Raw genomic sequence first — 19,328 nt, forward strand, 5'->3', positions numbered from 1 at the left:
GATGTAAGTAGCACAATTGGCTAGTTGAATACGACTGTTGCCCGACCTCGCTGAAGATTGCCCTGAAGCATTGAATTGAAGGCTGGTCGCAGATGCTTTAACGGAATGGACTTACATCTTCTAGCCATTGTAGCCATGCTTGAAACTCTGTGGAGCCTAGACGCAGGCAAACGTCGACCTAAGTGGATCAGCATGTTGTAATTTGCCGCCGGAAGTAGCACCAACCTTGACTTCTTTGAAAAGAGCACCGGAAGGTGTTCGATGGGAGGGGGTGGCCCGGAAGCAGCGAGTCAGGTCGGCCTGGATTGTGCAGAATACCTCGACCCCGCGCTGGAGGACGGGACGACGATCAGCTGCTTCATCGAGGTCAGCAAGCGGTCTCTAAAAGCTTGCATTACCTGACTGGTTTGAGGGAAGATCTAAGAAGAGCGGCGGCGTTGTCGAATGGCCGTGGCCGGTATAGATGTAGATTATCTCTTCTCTAACGAGTTGAGTCTCTCTAGCATCGAGTTCGTAGACATAAGACGAAATGAACTCTTGGGAGGCAGGTATGTCGACACCCTACATCACAACATTCTCAAGTCTCATCCGACAACGAACATCAGAAACAGACCTTCTCGACGATGCTCCCCCACGCGCGCAGTATCTGAACCTCCCCCTGCTGCGTCTGGAGTATCGATTCGGGGCGCCGTCGGTGCTCTTGATTATTCTGGTCGAACGGAATACGTATATCTGTGCCATAGTGGAACTTGGCCAGCCGTTCATGCACGAGCGGCGACAGGGCCCATCTTAATGCCCCACTCACAGTGCCTTTGGAGCTCATGTTTTCCGGCTTGGTGAAGTTCAGACCACGTTGCTGGCCCCAAGCACACAGCTCGTTATACAGATAACGCGAATCACCGAACCGTCCAACAATGAGGACATTCTGATAACCCAGACGTCAACTTGAACTCAAAACATGGTATAGGAAGGCGTCTCACCGTAGCAATGACCTGGCCTTCAACATTTTTGGTCGCAAAATCAATATCATGCTCGATTTGCTCCAGGGATGGAGCGAAAAATGACCGCATAGTAGCACTAGAAAACTATATGACCCAAGCCCTCCTGTCAAATAAAGGAATACACACTTTGGAATTTTTAGGTAGCCTTGATCAATCTCGACAGTGAAGCCCCGACGAGGGATGCGTTTCGTCGTCGCCGCCCCGCCAAGAGGTAGAAACATGTCACCAGCGGTGAACTACCGTTGCACAATCAGCCGCGTCCCTAGTAAATTACGTAATAAAAGTCAATCAACTACCATTTGTTTTGTTTTTGTATCGAATCGTTCAACGAGTTGGCTCATCTCAGTCTCGTTGTCCCAATTGGTGCCTTTCAAAGCCTGTCCTGCTTGGAGATTGGATTGACGAGTACGCCAGGAGAGGAGCCCACCTTGAAGCCAGTCCCGTGCACGCATGGTGACCGTGGAGCCTCCCGCCATAGAGCCTTGATCCAATCAGCCAGGAACCAAGCTGAGCGCGGGACGCACACAATGGCATCGAGGACTCCTTCAACTTGAGACTGGGACGACTGCTAATCACCGTGTACCGTCTAATGAGCGAGTGTTCAACAATATCATCGATTCTCGAAAGCTTGTTACTGACGTTGTGTCAACCGTTCCGCCTGACGAGAGTCACCAATAGCTCTGTTTCAACTAGGAGGTAGACCTACCACCGATATCGCATACGATGAGATGGCTTCCCGGCTGGAACCCCGGTCAATTCCGACAATGATGGCATCATCCTTCAGAAAACTTGGAGAAAACCAACCTTCAACCAATCCGTTTTCACCAAAGAGCCATTCTCTATCGCAAAGTGTATTCCTGCCTAACTTTTGTTAGTCGGTTCGGTATCACGATCACGAGGGACGGACGACCTCGGCTTCAGATAGGAACAAGACACGATCTTCCCCGCTACTGGGCACAAGACCAGCCCTGACGGCGGCCTTCCGCAGGCGATGCTGCTCGGCCCCCATCCATCCATTTGGCGTAGTGAGGACCACAGTCATCTGCGGCGACAACTCTTCCCACTGCTTGCGACCTCTGGGAGAGCGTTGGAGAACAGTATTTTCGATTTGCTTGACACAGTAGCCCAGGGCATCTTTATACATATCATCGACTGTGACTGGGATATGGGGCAATGGCTTGACTACCGGGTGGTTGCGGAGGGTGCTGGGCCCAAAGTGAAGTTTGAACCTGAAGGATTTAGCCGCGCAACTTCTTTAGGACCTGATGTCTGCACTACCATTCCGCGCGGTGTAGATTGCCTTGACGCTCTTGTTGAAGGTCACCCTTGACAACAGTAAGTATTCGTCAATAAAAAAAGTTCGAACACCAATATTTCTTACATCATTCTCAGTTTCTGCTCCGAATGCAACCATTTCACCTGCATGATTATACAGAATTGCTGTCTTGACTTTGGCGTCGCTATTAGGCTGCGCGACATCGACAGAGTCTCTAAACAGTAGCGTCGAAGTTACCTGCATTGGCCACTGGTTGACCTAGAAGGGCGATAAGATTCCTGGTCCTTGAGATAATGCTTACAGCGCACCACTTCCAACCTCAACTTTTCTCCTGGCATTTTAATGCAGTAAGCGGCAGCGGACGACGTCGTCCCAATATCGATAGCGATGACGATGCCCGACCTAGAGAGTCAGTGAGCCACATTTGTCCACCGATCCTGAAATCCGATACCCTACTTTCCCGAATATTTACCAGACATCTTGCCGGTGCTCTGCCACAATCAGTGTCGAATGAGAGGACAGAAGAGAGCCAGTCGAACGAAGGCCAAACAAGAGCACACAAAGTTTAACGTTGAACTTCCGCAGCTGAGTTGATTCTCAATATAATGGTGCTATATTATATGCTGAAGGTGTACATAAGTGTGCGTCGTGTGAATGGAGGGTATACCCGTCGTAACATCGTGAAAGAGACTTGGCCTCATGCTCAACATGAACAACCACCTCCACCCTCCTGCGAGTCCTCTGCGAGATTGATATTACCACCTGGCATCTTCACATTCGAGCTAATCGCAGCGCCTGTTCCGGCTGGCGTCTCCCATAGTTCTGGCTGGTCCATGATACGTTCCACACATTGCGTGAAGGCTTCCTTGACATTAGCAGCCGTCTTAGCAGAGGCTTCAACGAAGAGGGAGTTCATCCGAGCTGCGTAAGCTTCCGCTTCGGCAGTAGAGACTTGTCGCGAAAATTCCTGATTTTTGCGGTTGAGCACAAAGAATGTGGATGTTATCGTTGTACACACCTTATCCACCTTGTTTCCGACTAAGATCTTGACGACTTTGTCGCTGAGAGACGCCTCTAGTTCGCTGTACCATCTGGGTAGCGCGTCGAATGACTCCCTGTTGGATACATCGTAGACTGCAGCAGGTCAACAACCCAAATTAAGCAGAACGCAACAGACGGACCAAGAATGACACCTTGGGCACCGCGGTAGTATGACGATGTGATCGTGCGGAAGCGCTCTTGTCCAGCTGTATCCTGTGAAGGAGTCAGATGCCACTGGAAGGACAGGCAGAACACACCCATATACTGAGCTTAACTTTCTTCCCCTTGACCTCCATCTTGTGAACCTATGCCAGAGTTTCAGCAAGCGCCAATGGAGCAACTAACAAGCAGCACACCCGAAAGTCCACCCCAATCGTCGCACTACTCTCGTCTTCCGGCAACCATTGCTCGTCAGAGAAGCGTAGCAACAGGCTGCTCTTTCCAACAGAAGAGTTGCCGATGAGCAGGAGTTTATAATTTATGGGCGCGGGCGGTTTGGTTGGGGGAGGGGCCATGAATGACGAGTGTGGTTAGTGGATGCAGGCAGGAGGAATGGGGCTGGACGTCATCGTGACTTGTGCCCAGGATTCGGAATGTTCGGATCAATAGCAGATAAGATTGTATACTTTCTGATACGGTAATCCGCGCGAATTGACTTTGCTGAAAGCATAAAACGGAGACGATGTATACAGTACATTAGGGAAACTCGTACAACCAAATACTAAATCCGTAATTGTGTGTGTGTGTACAAATGCACGTGCATGAGAAAAGTCTGCACGTGCCGATGCGTTGGTGAACAAATGTCTGCCACGACCAGCACGCTACATCAACACCTGGACCTTCGTCCGGAAAATTGGGAAAACTTGGCCTTACAAGACATCTGGAGCTCCTGTAAGGACCTACTACACTCACGGGGCTATATCCTTGCTAGTAGCGAAGAGTATGAAACGGTTGGCGAGGGACTGCCATTGCCGAATGTCGCTCGCAATCCTTTCAAACCCACTCGCAACGAGAACTTTATTCACGTTATGATGCCTGAGGCCGACGTAGTTCGGGGCCGGCATCCATCCCCGCTCCAAACTGTAACTACCTTCTCCTGGAATGTTGCCACTTCAAGTTAATGAACACGACTGATAGTGCGTTGAAGTTCTCCTTGGCCTGGACTCGAGTTTGAGAACAGTGGTCTTCAAAGCGATTGGCAACGACAGTGCTGAACTGGCTGCTCTGAAAGATTGCTCCAGCCCCAGCGCTCGGGAGGATACTAGTAACCACACCATTCCAGTGCTTGACTGGGTAGAGACACCGCATGGATTTGTCATAGCCGTCATGCCTGCATGGGGCCAGTTCTGGAACGATCCTCCTTGCGGATCTATGGGAACAAGGATAGAAATGGCAGTAAAACTTGTTGAAGGGTTGCAGTTTTTTCACAAGAGAGGCATTGCACATGGGGTGAGACTTTCCCTCGTCAGCGTCACGATACTGTTGCGCTAAATAAACTGGAAGGATATTCAACGTCAAAATATTGTAATCAATTATTTTGACTGGCGAACGCAGCCACCATACAAATGCACAGACGACTTCCGGCTCACGTGCAAGGTCGAGTATGCGTACATCGACTTCGGCAGTGCGCACATCTTGTCGCTGGCCAACCCTTGGGGTATTCCTACAACACATCCGACCACGGAGCCAGCGCCAGAACAAGTCCCCGCCATGGAGGCTGAGACAGAGATAGACCTGTTCGCTGCCGACGTTTTCAATCTAGGAAAGGTTTTGCAGATTGAGCTCGACGCGGCATTGAGAGTATGCAATGCTAGCTGACTGTTACCGATTACTGATATATTCATGTCATTGCAGATGTACGGACAGAACCATCTGGTATCACTGGAAGAATACCAGTCGATTCTGGCGCAAATGACGCAAGTCGATCCACTCAAACGGCCAACTATCGACCAAGCGCTGGCGGTGCTTACTCAGTGCATCTTAAAAATGGGGTAGTATTTTCTTGCACCAGGACATAGTTTTATGGGATTCGCATGTTAAAGGACTACTCAAGCTCCCGAATGTCATCGTCGAGAAAAGCCACCATTATACCCGAAGAGAGCAGCACATGGTGGCCAGTGAAGGCCTGAACGATATTAAGCACCGAATATACCGTTAGAGTTGGGGGCACATACCCTGGGTTTGTTTTTCCCAGTCGACTTGCTGCCAGCGAACTTGTACACAGCGTTGACCCATTGACCATGGTAATAGACTTGAACAGTTGATTCCGCCTGCCGGTGTAGACACTTGAGCCCATAGGTTATTCGGCAAGACATTGACAACGCACTGCGAAATGCTTTGTTTGAGCCATCGTTAAGTGTAGTGGGTATGGGAAAGCTGTAAGCTCCAGTCAGCATCTATATACGCTTTTTTAATGTCCATTCTATCACCACATCACAACAGCCATATTTCCACGGGAGGTTTGTGTGGACGCACCTCTTCCCACAGGATCCACACACGCTGGGTACAAGCTGGATGGGAACTTGAAGCCATAGTTGTTGCTATCGAGCGCTTTTCGCTGAGACAGTTCCGGTCTTTAACTTACTGTTACTTCCAACAACAGAATCCTGCGTCCCGACGCGGTCACAAGGTCCCTGTCCAAGTTGTCGCGTCACGGACCCCGACATCTTGCGGCTCATTCACATCTGCTCAGTTATGATTAGATGCTAAGGAGCACGAGTTTAAATAAATCATTACAAATCATACGCGTTTGTTGTTAGAACTTGGCACTCATTCCCCGCGAAACTCGGGAAATCACAGTCCAGAAACGCTGGAGCATTACCGCCTCTAAGAACCGGCAGACGGGAAAAGGGATCCGAAAAGTCATGGCCTATTGGTCAATCGTTATTTCGCGACATATATAAACACTGTATACGCGCCTCTGCCCACAACGAGTCAACGCAAGTAGGCATGGTTCTCCCGACGTTCACCGGCACCACTACCGCGCAAGAAGTTGCCAATGCTCTGAAGGACAACATATCAGGCAAGAACGGTATGGCCCCAGACAAAGAAATAGCGTCGACTCTCATTCTTTGAAGTTGTGATCACAGGAACATCAGTTAGGGGGATCGGGTACGAGATTGCCCGGGCTCTTGCCCCGTACGCCGGTTTGGTCGTAATCGCTGGCCATGACACGGAACGGTCCGCCAATTCGTCTTGTTTGAGTTCACGGGCTCATAGACGTAGGATGAGCATATCTGAAGCGGCCCTCAAGCAAGAGTTCCCCTCCGCCAATATCCAGTCGCTGAAAGTTGATCTATCATCGCTCGCGGCCGTCCGTAAGGCAGCAGCAGAAGTAACAGAGCCCATTCACGTCAGTCCGCGATCCCAGTCAAAACCAGCTCTGAAAATTCCAGCAGGTGCTCATCAATAATGCGGCGACGACGGGAGTCTACTACCTCACCGAAGACGACATCGAGGTTCAAATGGCCACCTCCCAGTTTGGTGCCTTTCTCTTCACGAAGCTGCTTGCTCCCAAACTGCTTGCTGCGAAGACTGCGACGTATGTCCCGCGGGTGGTCTTCCTCGGAAGCGTGGCGCATCACCAAGCCCAGCTTGACTTTTCTGCACTCCGCAAGGGCGACGCCCCAGCGGTCGCATCTACCCCAGCGGGCATGATCAAGCGATATGCCGAGACCAAGGTCACGAATGTGCTCATGGCAAGAGAGCTCGCGAAAAGGGCCAAGGGACAGCTGAGAGCATTCAGTGTTCACCCCGGGTGTAAGTTGTTCATCTTCGCGGATGTTTTCGAACCGTTCGCAGTGACGCCCACCACCGGGTTCGAGAAGGAAGCTTTGGTGCCGCTCTTGAAAGCATCAGGAGTCATTGGCAGTGATGGAAAGCCGCAAGGGAATGCGTTTGGTAAATGGAAGACGCTCGAACAAGGAGCGGCAACGTGAGTGGACCTCAACGGTTTATTTGGAGTAAACGTTTGAGTTAATAGGCCCGTCGCTGCCGCCTTTGACCCGAGACTAGATAGTAAGCAAATTATGTTCTATTTTGTCGCTGAATGACGCTTGTCAGGCCATTCTGGATCGTACATCGTGGACAGTGTGGTTGCTGATGAACAAATGTCCTCATTCGCAAGAGATCCAGTGAGTCGCGTATAAAGAGAGAGACTTTTGCTGACAAAACTAGGCGAATGCTGAGAAATTGTGGAACTTGACTGAGGAAATCCTGGGCGAGAAATTTGTATTATGCTAGACCTTAAGGTTCTTCCTCCGAGTCCTCGTCGTCGTTGTCATCATCATCATCGTCCTCTTCTTCTTCTTGTTCATCTTCTTGTTCTTCATCCTCTTCGTCCTCCTCTTGATTAGCTGCCATGCCAGCCGGCTGCGCGCCTGTCGGTGCTGCACCAGAGCCACTCGCCATTTTCCTCGCTTCAATTGCCCGATTTTTCTCCTCCCTCACTTCGTCCACAGGCAACAACATCTCCATGGCCAAGTCCTTCCACCGATGCGCGCCGTTAACCCCTGCCCCAGCATACCCCATGTCCTCAAACAAGGCCCTCGAGAACGGGTCGTAAGGCGGTCGCGGCCTTGACGCTGGGTGCTTTGGATTCAACGGGTTGCCGTACGGATACGATGGGTGTGCTTTTGAAGGAAGTACTAAGCAGATTTGTGAGGTCAAGTGTGGAACAGGAAAAAAAAAACCAGTCGCGCACTGTCTGAATCATCTGGATCTGGAGGCACCATGTGTGCAGGAATGTTGAGGTCTGCACAGAGCCAGATCGGTTGACGCTCTGCTCGCACAATAGGTACTAGCCATCGGTGATCAGCTCGTCTTTCAGGTATTCTGGGGTCTCGAGCGTGTCCAGTGTTTGCAGCTCGTAGTCTGTCATGTGGATGTAGGAATAGGTGAGATCCTACATAAGTGTTAGGTCGAATAGTGCTAGAAACGCATGCAAACCGTCATTGTGTTGTGGACACGTTAAAGGAGGAAGGAAAGACGAGGCTTTGTCATCAACGATCACAAACAGAAAAAAATATTGTACGTCTAGCGCTGTGATATATATTTCTAATCTATGGGTCCGTTCACCACCTCTGCAAACTGGGCCAAAACCTCCTTCGGGGGTGGTCGTGTATATGGCTCTAAACTCAGCTCCTTCAGTTTGGGGTACTCATGGGCATGTCTGATCCACAAGCATTCCAGCAAGTCGTCGTTGTCCATCCCTCTAACGATCAGTCTCTCCAACCGCCACGGCGAATGGTTCTGGAACAACGTCTCCGCAAGCGCCTCGAGGAAAACAGCATCGCATTCGACCAGACGAAGGGTTCGTATATGTGGACCGCATATCGAGAAGAGATACTCAATAATGTCCTCGGGTTCTTCAGGGGGAACATACAGTCCAGTCAGTCGCAGCGCCTTGAGTAGCGTGGGAGAGGGAATGGCTTCGAGTATGGTTGAAAGAAGCTCGTGTAACGGAGGATTATCGTGGAGCGACGCAAAACCGGCAGATATGACACCTTGCTGAGGAGTATCTTGCTCGGGACACATGCCAAAGTCATGGATTGAGAGCGACTGCAGAACGGGAAGACGAAGTCGCTTCATGAATGGAACCAGCGATAGGGCATCATTGAACCCGACTTGCAGGGTGCTGAGAAGGGGAAGTTGAACAACGGGGCCATACATGAGGTTCCAGTGTTGGAGAGAAAGCACGTCTGGACCTGTCTGATAGTAAAGCTTGAAATGTTCTAAAGAATGGCGCATTGACTCGATGAGAATGAAAAGTTCGGGTAGTTTGAGGCCGTCGAAGTAAGAGAAAGAAAAGGCAGTGATTTGTAGGGATGATGGTTGTTGGTTTGGCGGGGTAGCAACGACCGCGAGAGATCCGCCCCTTGTCTGGCATTGAACGAAGATTTCGCGTTGTTCAAGTGCTGGGAAATTGAGCAACGGTAACGAGCCAAGGGCTTGAAGGGTCGGTGCGAGAATCCGTAGCTTTCTCAAACGATGTGCATGGGGACCAAGAGTGGCGAAAATGGGATAGTCTGGGGGAGATCTTTTGCTCAAGTGGACAGTCAAATCGAAAGGCTGGTGTTGCGAACGACGAAGAAGTTGCTCAGTGATGTTCGCGTGGTCGATGTTGGAGGGGATATATATGGTGACGGAGGTCCAAAAGAGAGGAGCGTGGAGCATGATAAAGCGCCAAGTTGAACACACATGAGAGAGACGGATGACACGCTCATATGGCTCGCCAGCGAGAGTCGTCGCAAACAGTTGATAGAGGAGGTCGTTTGACAGGCGGTATACAGGCGGGTCTACCAGGGAGATGCGGGAGAAGGTAGAGGCCAGCTCCCAGTCAAAAGTCATTGGGGGGTCTCGCATAATGACATCCCCGTCGCTATCGTACCTAGCCATGGTGGTCGGTTCAAGGAGGAAGATGTGACTCAGCGGTGAGTGTCACATCGACAATCTATTCCCCTTGCCTTTTACCGTCTCCAGCATTGCACCATGTCTCAAGAGCCCGAGGACGTGAAACCTAAAATCAATCTCAAAGTCGTCTATGATGGCGAGGGTTAGCCATTCCATGCTTTCAAAGGGTAATCTGCCACTCACCTCCTTTCTTGCAGAGGTGCAAATCAAAGTCAAGCCAAATACCAAGTTTGCGAAGATCTTCGCTGCTGCTGAGGTGTGTTCAACGCGTTCAAATTTGTGAGTCATGCTGAGGGCTCTTTGAGCAACGATTTGGCAAGGAATCTGGTAGGCGCGACGCGTCGACAAGCATGTGGTGATTGACGCGTCGTAGGGACATTCAAGTTTGTTTATGAGGGTAAGCGAATCGGAAAAGAGGATACACCTGGCGAGTATGTGCCCTGTCCTCGTTCTTTTAGTTCACATTTCTGAATCTACACCAGCCTCGACATTGAAGATGGCGATCAAATCGACTGCTTGTACGTCTCTTGGATGGACTAGAGCGACTGTTTACTGACTCTTTCGCAGCCTAGAACAATTAGGTGGTTGGCAGTAGTCGTTGCAGTAGTCGTTGTTCCCTTTTCTGGTGCGATCACGTTTTTCTGGCTACAATTCAAGCTGACAAGACTGCGCAGACGCGTGTTTGCATATATTATCTAAAGTCAATGTATGTATTAATTCCGCTGTAAACTCTCGTCGAACAAGCTTCCGGAGTCCAATTCATTCGACTGTTTCTTCGTCTCGATTCCAGAAGCAACAGCTATATATTATCTCGCCTCCATTGGCTCTTTCTTCCTCTCCTGCCTGCAACAATGTCCCCGTCGCCCCCTACGTATATTCGAGACAGCCCCGAACTACTGCCTCCTTCTGCCGAGCCCAACGACACTCTGCCAATCGCTTCACGCCTCGACACCGTAACCTCACCGGCGGACACTCGTCCCATCGAAAAACCTGTCGTCGCTGATACCGTTGAAGCACCCGCGGCGGCAGAAGGAGCCAAATCCAATGCTGAGACAGCACCAGGCCCAGGACAAGACGTGAAACCCAAGCGGAAGGTCCGCATTCGTTTTGAATTCAACGGTCGAGGTAGGTTTCGTCCCTTTTTCTTACTCGCGAAAATATTGACGTGCACCGATTCACAGAGTTCAGTGTCGATCAAAAAGTGGGGATGCCGATTGGAAAAGCTCTGGGCATCTTTGCCAAATACATGAATGTCGAGGCCCGTATGTGCCGATTTGTCAGCGTTCTTCCCTCTCTCTGACCCAAGCAAAAAAAATCTAGGTTCGCTGAGGTTTCACTATGATGACCAAAGAATTTACAGTGACGACACGCCAGCCTCGGTTCGTTTCCAAATCAGTCCCGGACAATCTCATCGTGTTAATGTCGACGTAGCTTGGCATGCTCGACGAAGAAGAATGTCCGGTCGTTCAAGTGAATTTGCAGCAGGTTTGTCGGATCTGTTGATCGTCAAGACTCAAAAACGAAAAACTCACTTCAACCACAGCTTGGAGGCTAAAATGGCGGGGTTATATAATGCGTTGAGAGTACAGATGCAAACTACGATTACAAAATACAACGAGGTACATAACCACATATGGTCCATATCAGGCGCGATATCGATAGTCTCTGGCGTCTTTCCTGCCCCGTTCGACATTGACGCTCAGCAACACGGGAACAGCCGCCCAGACCATGAAGACCAGGAAGAAGAACGAGTAGCGAATGTTGCCCGTCGTGTCCGCGATCAACCCAACAATCAGAGGGCCGATGAACGAACTCGACTTGTCTGTGATGGAAAACAGACCATACCACCGCGCTTCCTCGCCTGGAGGGAGCAGCTCTGCATAGAAAGCACGAGCAAAGCTTTGGAATGCCCCGTATATGGAGCCAAAGTAGAGCGCGAGCACGAACATCTCCTCTGGCGATGTAAGCCCACCGAAGCGGACTTTGTCCTCTCCATGGAAGAGAGGAAGAAAGCCGAGACAGCCATAGGCAGGGACGACCGATGCAAGCATCACGAGTGTGGTCAAGACCCGGAGATTCGACCAGCCAAAGCTCCGCTGAAGGAATGGCCACATCAGAGAGCCCCCAATGCCTGCGAGAGGCGTCAACACGCCAATGACGATAAGCGCGCTTGGCTGCATATGGAGCGTTGTTTTTCCAAAAAGAACGGCAGTCGAAGTGATCGTCGTAAATCCATCGGAAAGAAGGAACCACGCTGCGAGATATTTGAAGGTGTTTCGTAGTTTCGCAATCTCCCGAGGATGGAGCATCCCTCCGAGACGTTTCCAGGCGGCGACAATTTCGTGGCGAAAACTCCAGTCTTTGGGAGATGGTTCATCGATTGATGAGGCACCTGGAAGCCATAGTGCCGCTGGAATTGTGAACAATGCCCACCAAATACCGGAGCTACCGATGGCCAACCGCAAGGAGAAAGTCGTGCCCTTGAGCTTGATGACAGGAATAAGCGCTAGAGCGAGCAAACAAATGCCCGCGCCATAGCCTATGGCCACACCCAGCGATGATATACGTGAGGTTGCTCGTGAGAGTTCATTCTCGTAGCGTGCTTGAAGGGCAGTTCGTTCGGCAGTTGGGGCAATAAGTGGTGCATCTGGATTTTCTGATTCGTGGGAGCTCGAATCGCCGGGTGCGTCCTGAAGCTCGTCCATCACAGCGACAACCTCGGGCGCATCTTTGGCCAGTGAGGGAAGATAAGAGTTCATCGCAACAATGGAGGCGCCGAAGCCCACATTCGCAATGCACGCAAGACCCGACGCCAGCCACCAGACAGGTGAAGAGGAAGTCAAAAGGAGGAAGAGAGTGGCAGCAGTGGCGCCCAAGTAGGCAAATGTGAGTAGAAGGACTTTGCGATGCGGGGGGTGGTCCGCAATTCCGCCCATGGAGATGACGGTCAAAGCTTGAAGAGCAACAGAAGCAGAGTAAGTGTACAAGCTGTTGGACAGTCATGAAAAATCCTCCGTAAGAAAGTAAACTCACCTGAAAGAGGCCGTATCAATCCATACCCAGCCAATCTTAACCACACAACGCCCATCTTGGGGCTCTCCTGGGACGCCAGTGCAAGGTATTGTCTTGTCCGGCAGAAGGTACCCATTGTCTCGAGCGAATTGTTCGAGGCAAATGGGGAGGAACAGCGTCAGCGACACGATGACGAACACCTCACTGAAATTAGTGTCAGTATTCCTGAGTTAACGCTCAAACGAGGAGGGTGCCTTGCAAATGCATAGCTCAGCCAGCCGTGGAGGCGTTTCCGGTATGATTTCGCAGTGAGCATGCGGGACTCTCGGAATTAGAGATGATGGCCCCGGAATCAGGAGGAAAGCCAAAGAGAAAGTGTGGTTGGCGAACGTGGTGGGTTGCGCAATCTGTGCACTGCCTGGGTTGTCGATGTCACGATCAGGTGACAGTCGGGACCTTGCTTGCCTTGGCTAACTCTCTTTACAGACTCCCAACAAGGGTGCTCAATTCTTGCGGGTTGGGGGGATACAAAAAACTAAAAACTGTTTTTGCGTAGCCGAATGATGAGATCGAGTTAGCCGAGCAATTTTCTCTCACACAGCTCCCAAAAATCGTCTGAGTGATCGCCCAAATCCTTCCCCTCCACTCTTGTTTATTGCGACGCTTGCTGCCGCCAACCAGCCACATCCAAGTAGCTCAGAGAGACCGTTCAAAGTGGTCTTGTCATGGTAAAGCTCTTAACTTGAACCATCAACTAAGGTTGAGTTATAGACTCAAAACGTCGTGTCCGACAACTGTTAAACTCATGATCTCACAGCGATGTTGTCTTGCCAGGAAGCCTTTTCTTGAGCTCTGAATGTCAGCACCTCTTGACTTGCTTCCTTTTTAACAACGACCAGACCACTCTGCTAAACCATACATCGAAGTACTTGGGCACCTCTGGGAGTAGTCCCACTAAAAGCTACGCATCGCTGGCAGCAGCTTCGTCTCTTGTTCAAAACGTTGAGGTTATTCGAGTTTCTGTGGTTACACTACATAGTGGTGGGAAAGCAATGCCATATAATTTTAATCTGGCTTACTCAAGGCAAAATAATGGTCATTCAAGTTGTCGAGTCTCCATTACGACTTCGTTAGTTCTGAATCCAATACCCAGAATCCCAATGCTCAACATTCTACGACTAGTCTCTCCCAACTCGGAGAGTATCGTACGCTAGCTTGGCAAGGACCTATCCGGGTCGACGCAAACAGCCCACTCGGTGAAGAAGCACCAGATGGTCGTGTCTGGCATCATGTTTCAAGCAGGTATAGAGGGACTCACTTGCACAACAAATCACTCTAAGTTAGGCTGCTGAGTCGGCTCCTCTCGGGTACAGTACTTATAATTATGGTCAGTGGTCTTTGGACTCTTGGGTGTATCCGGATCCGCAGACGATTGAAACTAATTCGCATAACTCGGAGACAGTAGACCCAGTCATGTTACTCCCTAGCATTGTTTGTTTGTTTGTATAACGGTTGCAACCAGTCTATGAAACGCGTCTCCTAACTCCCTTGACGCCAACAGTAACGCGTGATTTGTGACAACTAGGACTCCTCTCAGCCACTCGCAGCCAGGACCTGGTTCTGCGTCGACTCACCCGGAGAATGCCCTCTGATAACACACGCCCACCGTATGCGGGAGAAAGCAGGTAACATAGTTGACATTTACAGTATCTTTTTCTTTTCAAAGACCTTGTTTGTAGGAAACTCATTATCAGCATCGACGTTGGAACAACTTTTACTGCAGCGTCATTCTGCTTGCTCCAACCTGGAAACGTGCCGAAGTTCGAAGAGGTGAGACTTGATTTGCTTCGTTCGCTTTACTCAACGAGACCCTGCACAGATTTTGCGGTGGCCCAAACAGGCAAGTGGCCAAGGTTCAAAGAGGACCTATCTGATGCATTCCAGGCCACACCTGATGCCAAAGTCCCTTCTGTGCTCTACTACGACCGTCAAGGCAAGGCTAGAGCCTTCGGCGCGGAAACGGAGGATGAGGTGCCATCCAGAGAGCTCGCATTTCTGTGGATTCTCATGTATGAGCATTTCAGGATACCGTCATTGAGGCCGAGGAAAATGAATGGCGGAAAGTCGAATGGTCAGTTGTTGTCTTTGTCCGTTTTTGAAGCTTTTGATCTTGTGATGCCAGGTGGAAATTGCACCTGCGACCTAGCCATCTTCCCATTATCCGAGATCTCCAACTTCCTCCCCTACCAGCCGGCGTCACTCTCCAGAAGATCTTTACCGACTTTCTTCGCTACATCAAGGACCAAATAAAAGCATACATCACGCAAACATACGGGTCTGGCGGCAATCTGTGGGATGTCCTCAGCCCGACGATGTATGTCATCCTGACCACCCCAAATGGTTGGGAGGGATCTCAGCAGAGTCGCATGCGGGAGGCTGCCATCGCCGCTGGACTCGTCTCCCATGACGGTGGAAGGAGAGTGAGGTTCGTTACGGAAGCTGAGGTGAGCATCTCATCATCACTATTTTTGGGAACTCACCGCTTGATAGGCTGCTGTCCTATATGCAGCAGATAGCGGAAACGTTGAAGATTGGCTGGTCGAGGGTAGCCATTTGATCCTTTGCGATTGTGGAGGTAGGTTTCCTATCTGATGGGGGACACGCTGCTCATTTTTTACAGGAGGAACAGTTGATATCACGTACTCCAATCCTTTTTCTATTCTCTCATGGTCTAAATTCGTCACAGTGGCTACAAAATTAACGCAGTAAAACCTGCTTTAAAGTTGGAGGAATCGGCTGCGTCGCGGTGTCTGTATTTCCTATCTGCGCTTCCAAGTCTTTGACATGATTCCAGGCTACCTTGCTGGTGCTGTGTTTGTAACACAGGCCGCTCAAGCATTCTTCAGAGGCAAGCATCTATCAAGAGCTGGCGCCCTCGGCTCAACCCATTTTAACAGCCCGGCTGAGCGGTACCGAATGGGCTGACGAAGAACGTCTGCAGCGAGTTGTCTACCATTTTGATCGCAATGCGAAAAAGAAGGTGTGTTTGCTCTCCACGATATCATGTACCTTGATTTAACATAATTTCAAGTTCAGCGAGACTGATGCTGCTTGCTATGTCCAACTGGATGGGCATAAGACAATCCCCGAGAAGAACATTACCCGCGGACGACTCAAAATCACCAGGTCAGTGCAGAAACATCGCGAAAATTTAGACTTTCATCGGGAATTCCAGGGAAGAGATGGAGTCGTTTTTCAAGGCTCCCCTGGATGATATCAAACGGGGTCTTGATATCGCGTTTGAGAATGGTGGAAAGCTCGCTGATGTTGGTATCTTCCTGTCAGTTTTATCCCGGTCTTATGTTGACACAACCACAGAAAGTCATCCTCGTCGGTGGTCTTGCGAGCTCTCCATATGTTTTTTCCAAACTAGTCGCATGGGGAGACGAGTATGGAATCTCGGTCACGCGTCCTGATGGCCCCACCGTCAAAGCAGTTGCGAACGGTGCCCTTGCCTGGCACCTTGATGCCAGTGTTGGCTCCCGAATCGCCAAATACCACTATGGAATCGCTGTCCGTACCGCCTTTGACAATACCAAGGCAGATCATCGCGCCAGGGCCAGCCAAAAGTATGTCGATCTAGATGGCGAGGAAGTTGTTGACGGCGTATGGGCTTGTATTGTCGACAAAGTCGGTCTTGCAAGCTAACTGTTCTGCGGCTAAATGTCTTTTTTAGAATGCGAAAATCGAAGCAACGAAGGAGTTCCGGAAACCTTTCACGACCACGTACAAAGCGGACGCCACAGACTTTGCCTATTCGTTGCGAATATATGCATATCGACGCTTGACTGCTCCCGCTTTCGTCAAGTTCCCCGGGAAAAACACCTTTCAGCCTGGTTTCGACAGTATCTGCAACGTCGAAGCTGATTTGTCAAAAATATTCCAAGCCACACGCGTGCAAGTAGGAAAAACGGGACAAAAAATTAAGCGGGTTTCGGTGGGTGTGATCATGTTCTCGCAGTTCCATGCATTCAACTTTGTGTTTTACCTAGTTCGAAGTCTGCCTCACTCTGGGCGACACCGAAATCAGCGCTAGGATGCGATGGTTGGAGAATGTGAGTGGTTTTCTGTGACGAGATCCTGCTCAATTGCCCTCAGAATCAGCATGTTTATGGGGCCGCCACCGTTGCCTATGACTAATCTACTTGTAACTTCTTGAGTACTATGTTAACTATAAGTAAATTTTCTGATAATGAACGAATACGATATGTTGCATGTAGAGTAGTTATGTGTCCTTTTCCATTTCGCGCAATAACGCCATGGTTGCTACTTGGGGCCGGATCATGGTGGTGAAGGCGCCGCCCTGGTCTGACTGGGTTTGTTTGCGCAAACCGAGATGGTACACGGTGAGGACTTTGTCGCCCTCGACACTACCCATGTCTGACCACACAGCCTCCATCGCCCCAGGATTGTATGGCCCATATTCTTCCTTGCTGTTAAGCCGCGGTAAGAAAACCGACATGCGCACGGAAAGGACGTCAGTGCGGATAGAGAGTGCGAGTTTTTCCGCCTCCTGGAAAAGCTTGTCCAACGCAGCCAAAGGGGCCGTGAAAGCATCGCAGCGGAAAGTCTCGGGGGGCTGCTGGTACGCCCAGCTGAAGACCTCGATCATGGAATCCTTTATCTTCGACACGGATTGGTGCTGCTGCTTGGCATTGAATGCCTTGAAGAAGGATTCTGCCGTTATCGCCCGCCACCGCTGAGCAACGGACCAAGGAACTGCCAGGCATCAAATTCAACACGCCAGCGAGGGTAGTAAAAATGGCTCACCAGAGCGTGTTACCTGGACAAGGATTCGTTCCATATTTTCCCTCCCGGTCATGCGCGGAACCGGGTCCCCGTCAAAGAGCGCCGCTTGCATGTGCTGGACGATATAGTCGTGGCAGAGCGCTTCCAGGATGAACCCGCGTTTGTCTTCGTTTTCGCAGTACCTCGCCAGAGCGGCAAGAAGCTCGACGTCCTGTTTCGTCGCGGGCACGCCATACGCCGGGTCCCGCTCTTTCACGAGCTGTTCAGCAACCTCAAAGAGGCCGAGAATCAAATTGTCGATTGAGTCGTTCAAACTCTCGACTGCGCCCCTAATGGACGCTTCCGAGACTTGATCAGCAGTGTTGTCGAAGATGTCCATAGTTTTCTCGGCGGGCGGGACCCGGGCTTGTTGCTTGAGCTGGGCACGCAGAGTGCCTTTCTCGCTGATCAGTTCGTTGACTCTTCGTTCGTAATTGGAACTTTGATGCGTAAACTGCTGGTGCTGGTCAGCAATATGCTGACGGGCCTGGTCGAGGAGTCGTTCGTGCTCTTCTAATGATTCTTCAAACTCGGCAGCCCGGGAGCGTGACTTCTGCAAGCCCAATTGGAACTCCGAGTTTTCTTTCTTCAGCCTTTCGTTCTCTTCGCTCAGAGCGATGACCCGTTCTTGGAGACTGTCCACCTCTCTCTGCAGCGACTTCCTATCTGCCTCAATGTGATTGATCTCCCCTTCTTGCTCTTTGCATTTTTGCGTCGATTCATCCAGCAGGTCCAGAGTAAACTTGAGCTCTACTTCCGTATGACAAAGTTTTTCGAGAATGTCTTGAGATGTATTGGACGGTGTCTGTGCTGGGGTTGGTATTGAAGTCGGGCTGCCCACGATGGTTTTCAAGACGCGCTTTGTAAAATCGAACAGGCCACTTTGTCGGCGTTCCGGCACTTGTGTTCGAGGCGGCACATCACCCAATTCCGGTGAGGGCGATTTCCTTCTGTAAAATAAGCATGAGCAACCTTGGAATGACTGAAGCGAGGAAAAACAGCGCACTTGAGATTTGGCCGGGGCGCTGGAGACCTCTCCCGCTTTGGAAGAAAATTGCTATTGTAAAAGACGCATGCTGAGAACGACCCGACATCTGAGGGACACGCAGACATACATTTCGTCGGCCTCCTCATCCACGCGCCTGCGCTTAGCGTTCGCCTCTTGATAGTTTTTCGAACGGGGTTCGTTATAATCGCGCTCTTCGCTCCGATGTCGTCTGCGTTCTTGAGACCTCTCGCGTTTGTGATGGCTACGCTGTCGGCCTCCATAGGTCCGTTGGTGCGAGCGGTCACGGTCTCGGTCTCTGTCTCGGTCTCGTGTGTATTCGTTGTAGCGGTCGTTTCCTCGTTCTGCGTAACGCTCCTTTTCTGGCTCCCAATGACGGCTTCTCTCTGAGCTCGAGCCTACCACCACAACGTCGTCGTCGGCATCGAATATTGTTTTTACTCCTAGCGGCTTGGGAGAGAAGCCCTCGTGAAACGAGTTGGAGTCGCGTTCACGGTCGCGTTCGTGGTCAGTCGTCGTGGAAGCCATGGTCCGATTTCGGTCAATCTTGACGCGAGGGTTAATTCGTTCGCGCAAATCCGACATGCAAGGGTAGGCGCAAGTCAAGTGGCAAAGCGATCACGTGCAAAGCAAAAAGGACAAGATTGAGTATCGAGACAAGCAGGGCGAGTAAGTACAGGGACAGAGGAAATAGGAATGAAATAAGTGGTGAGGGAGACTATAGAAAGTTTGT

At 50.6% G+C, this 19,328-nt stretch overlaps 9 protein-coding genes across 9 annotated transcripts; 3 read left to right on the forward strand and 6 right to left on the reverse strand.

The window, feature by feature from the left end:
• Positions 1–20: 20 nt before the first annotated feature.
• MIND_01298700 (uncharacterized protein) lies at positions 21–2,756 on the reverse strand (the record flags this gene model as incomplete). The annotated part of the gene is made up of 18 exons (XM_037369448.1): positions 21–62; positions 116–178; positions 226–356; positions 399–561; positions 614–925; positions 981–1,077; positions 1,128–1,237; positions 1,298–1,383; positions 1,429–1,482; positions 1,526–1,587; positions 1,641–1,659; positions 1,708–1,741; positions 1,806–1,862; positions 1,909–2,230; positions 2,280–2,326; positions 2,383–2,535; positions 2,586–2,679; positions 2,734–2,756. The coding sequence occupies 18 exons, from the start codon at positions 2,754–2,756 to the stop codon at positions 21–23; spliced, it is 1,869 nt and encodes a 622-aa protein (XP_037213946.1).
• A 224-nt stretch (positions 2,757–2,980) lies between these two features.
• MIND_01298800 (Ras-related protein Rab-18) lies at positions 2,981–3,833 on the reverse strand (the record flags this gene model as incomplete). Its single annotated transcript, XM_037369449.1, has 5 exons — positions 2,981–3,244; positions 3,296–3,411; positions 3,459–3,531; positions 3,576–3,623; positions 3,675–3,833. 5 exons carry the CDS (start codon positions 3,831–3,833, stop codon positions 2,981–2,983), a joined length of 660 nt encoding a protein of 219 aa, XP_037213947.1.
• A 285-nt stretch (positions 3,834–4,118) lies between these two features.
• Positions 4,119–5,313, forward strand: MIND_01298900 (uncharacterized protein; the record flags this gene model as incomplete). The annotated part of the gene is made up of 4 exons (XM_037369450.1): positions 4,119–4,400; positions 4,456–4,767; positions 4,822–5,118; positions 5,173–5,313. 4 exons carry the CDS (start codon positions 4,119–4,121, stop codon positions 5,311–5,313), a joined length of 1,032 nt encoding a protein of 343 aa, XP_037213948.1.
• A 2,250-nt stretch (positions 5,314–7,563) lies between these two features.
• MIND_01299000 (Iron-containing alcohol dehydrogenase 1) lies at positions 7,564–8,271 on the reverse strand (the record flags this gene model as incomplete). Its single annotated transcript, XM_037369451.1, has 4 exons — positions 7,564–7,964; positions 8,021–8,071; positions 8,122–8,221; positions 8,266–8,271. The coding sequence occupies 4 exons, from the start codon at positions 8,269–8,271 to the stop codon at positions 7,564–7,566; spliced, it is 558 nt and encodes a 185-aa protein (XP_037213949.1).
• A 102-nt stretch (positions 8,272–8,373) lies between these two features.
• MIND_01299100 (F-box domain-containing protein) lies at positions 8,374–9,714 on the reverse strand (the record flags this gene model as incomplete). Its single annotated transcript, XM_037369452.1, has 1 exon — positions 8,374–9,714. The coding sequence occupies one exon, from the start codon at positions 9,712–9,714 to the stop codon at positions 8,374–8,376; it is 1,341 nt and encodes a 446-aa protein (XP_037213950.1).
• Positions 9,715–9,807: 93 nt separating this feature from the next.
• Positions 9,808–10,324, forward strand: MIND_01299200 (Ubiquitin-like protein SMT3; the record flags this gene model as incomplete). The annotated part of the gene is made up of 6 exons (XM_037369453.1): positions 9,808–9,871; positions 9,927–9,985; positions 10,035–10,056; positions 10,103–10,160; positions 10,212–10,247; positions 10,297–10,324. The coding sequence occupies 6 exons, from the start codon at positions 9,808–9,810 to the stop codon at positions 10,322–10,324; spliced, it is 267 nt and encodes an 88-aa protein (XP_037213951.1).
• Positions 10,325–11,372: 1,048 nt separating this feature from the next.
• Positions 11,373–13,057, reverse strand: MIND_01299300 (Autophagy-related protein; the record flags this gene model as incomplete). Its single annotated transcript, XM_037369454.1, has 3 exons — positions 11,373–12,717; positions 12,763–12,945; positions 12,996–13,057. 3 exons carry the CDS (start codon positions 13,055–13,057, stop codon positions 11,373–11,375), a joined length of 1,590 nt encoding a protein of 529 aa, XP_037213952.1.
• A 1,268-nt stretch (positions 13,058–14,325) lies between these two features.
• Positions 14,326–16,941, forward strand: MIND_01299400 (uncharacterized protein; the record flags this gene model as incomplete). The annotated part of the gene is made up of 17 exons (XM_037369455.1): positions 14,326–14,426; positions 14,481–14,571; positions 14,621–14,641; positions 14,686–14,772; positions 14,826–14,872; positions 14,924–15,245; positions 15,292–15,376; positions 15,422–15,440; positions 15,488–15,549; positions 15,596–15,649; positions 15,699–15,781; positions 15,833–15,927; positions 15,977–16,067; positions 16,120–16,431; positions 16,478–16,738; positions 16,794–16,856; positions 16,900–16,941. Exons 1-17 carry the CDS (start codon positions 14,383–14,385, stop codon positions 16,939–16,941), a joined length of 1,779 nt encoding a protein of 592 aa, XP_037213953.1. The 5' UTR covers positions 14,326–14,382.
• An 85-nt stretch (positions 16,942–17,026) lies between these two features.
• Positions 17,027–19,162, reverse strand: MIND_01299500 (uncharacterized protein; the record flags this gene model as incomplete). The annotated part of the gene is made up of 4 exons (XM_037369456.1): positions 18,705–19,162; positions 18,596–18,646; positions 17,572–18,539; positions 17,027–17,520 (listed from the first exon to the last, which is right to left on the reverse strand). Exons 1-4 carry the CDS (start codon positions 19,121–19,123, stop codon positions 17,027–17,029), a joined length of 1,932 nt encoding a protein of 643 aa, XP_037213954.1. The 5' UTR covers positions 19,124–19,162.
• Positions 19,163–19,328: the final 166 nt, after the last annotated feature.

Source organism: Mycena indigotica (genome assembly GCF_014461135.1).
Source record: "Mycena indigotica strain 171206Taipei chromosome Unknown Mind.scaff0014, whole genome shotgun sequence".
Lineage (NCBI taxonomy): Eukaryota > Fungi > Basidiomycota > Agaricomycetes > Agaricales > Mycenaceae > Mycena > Mycena indigotica.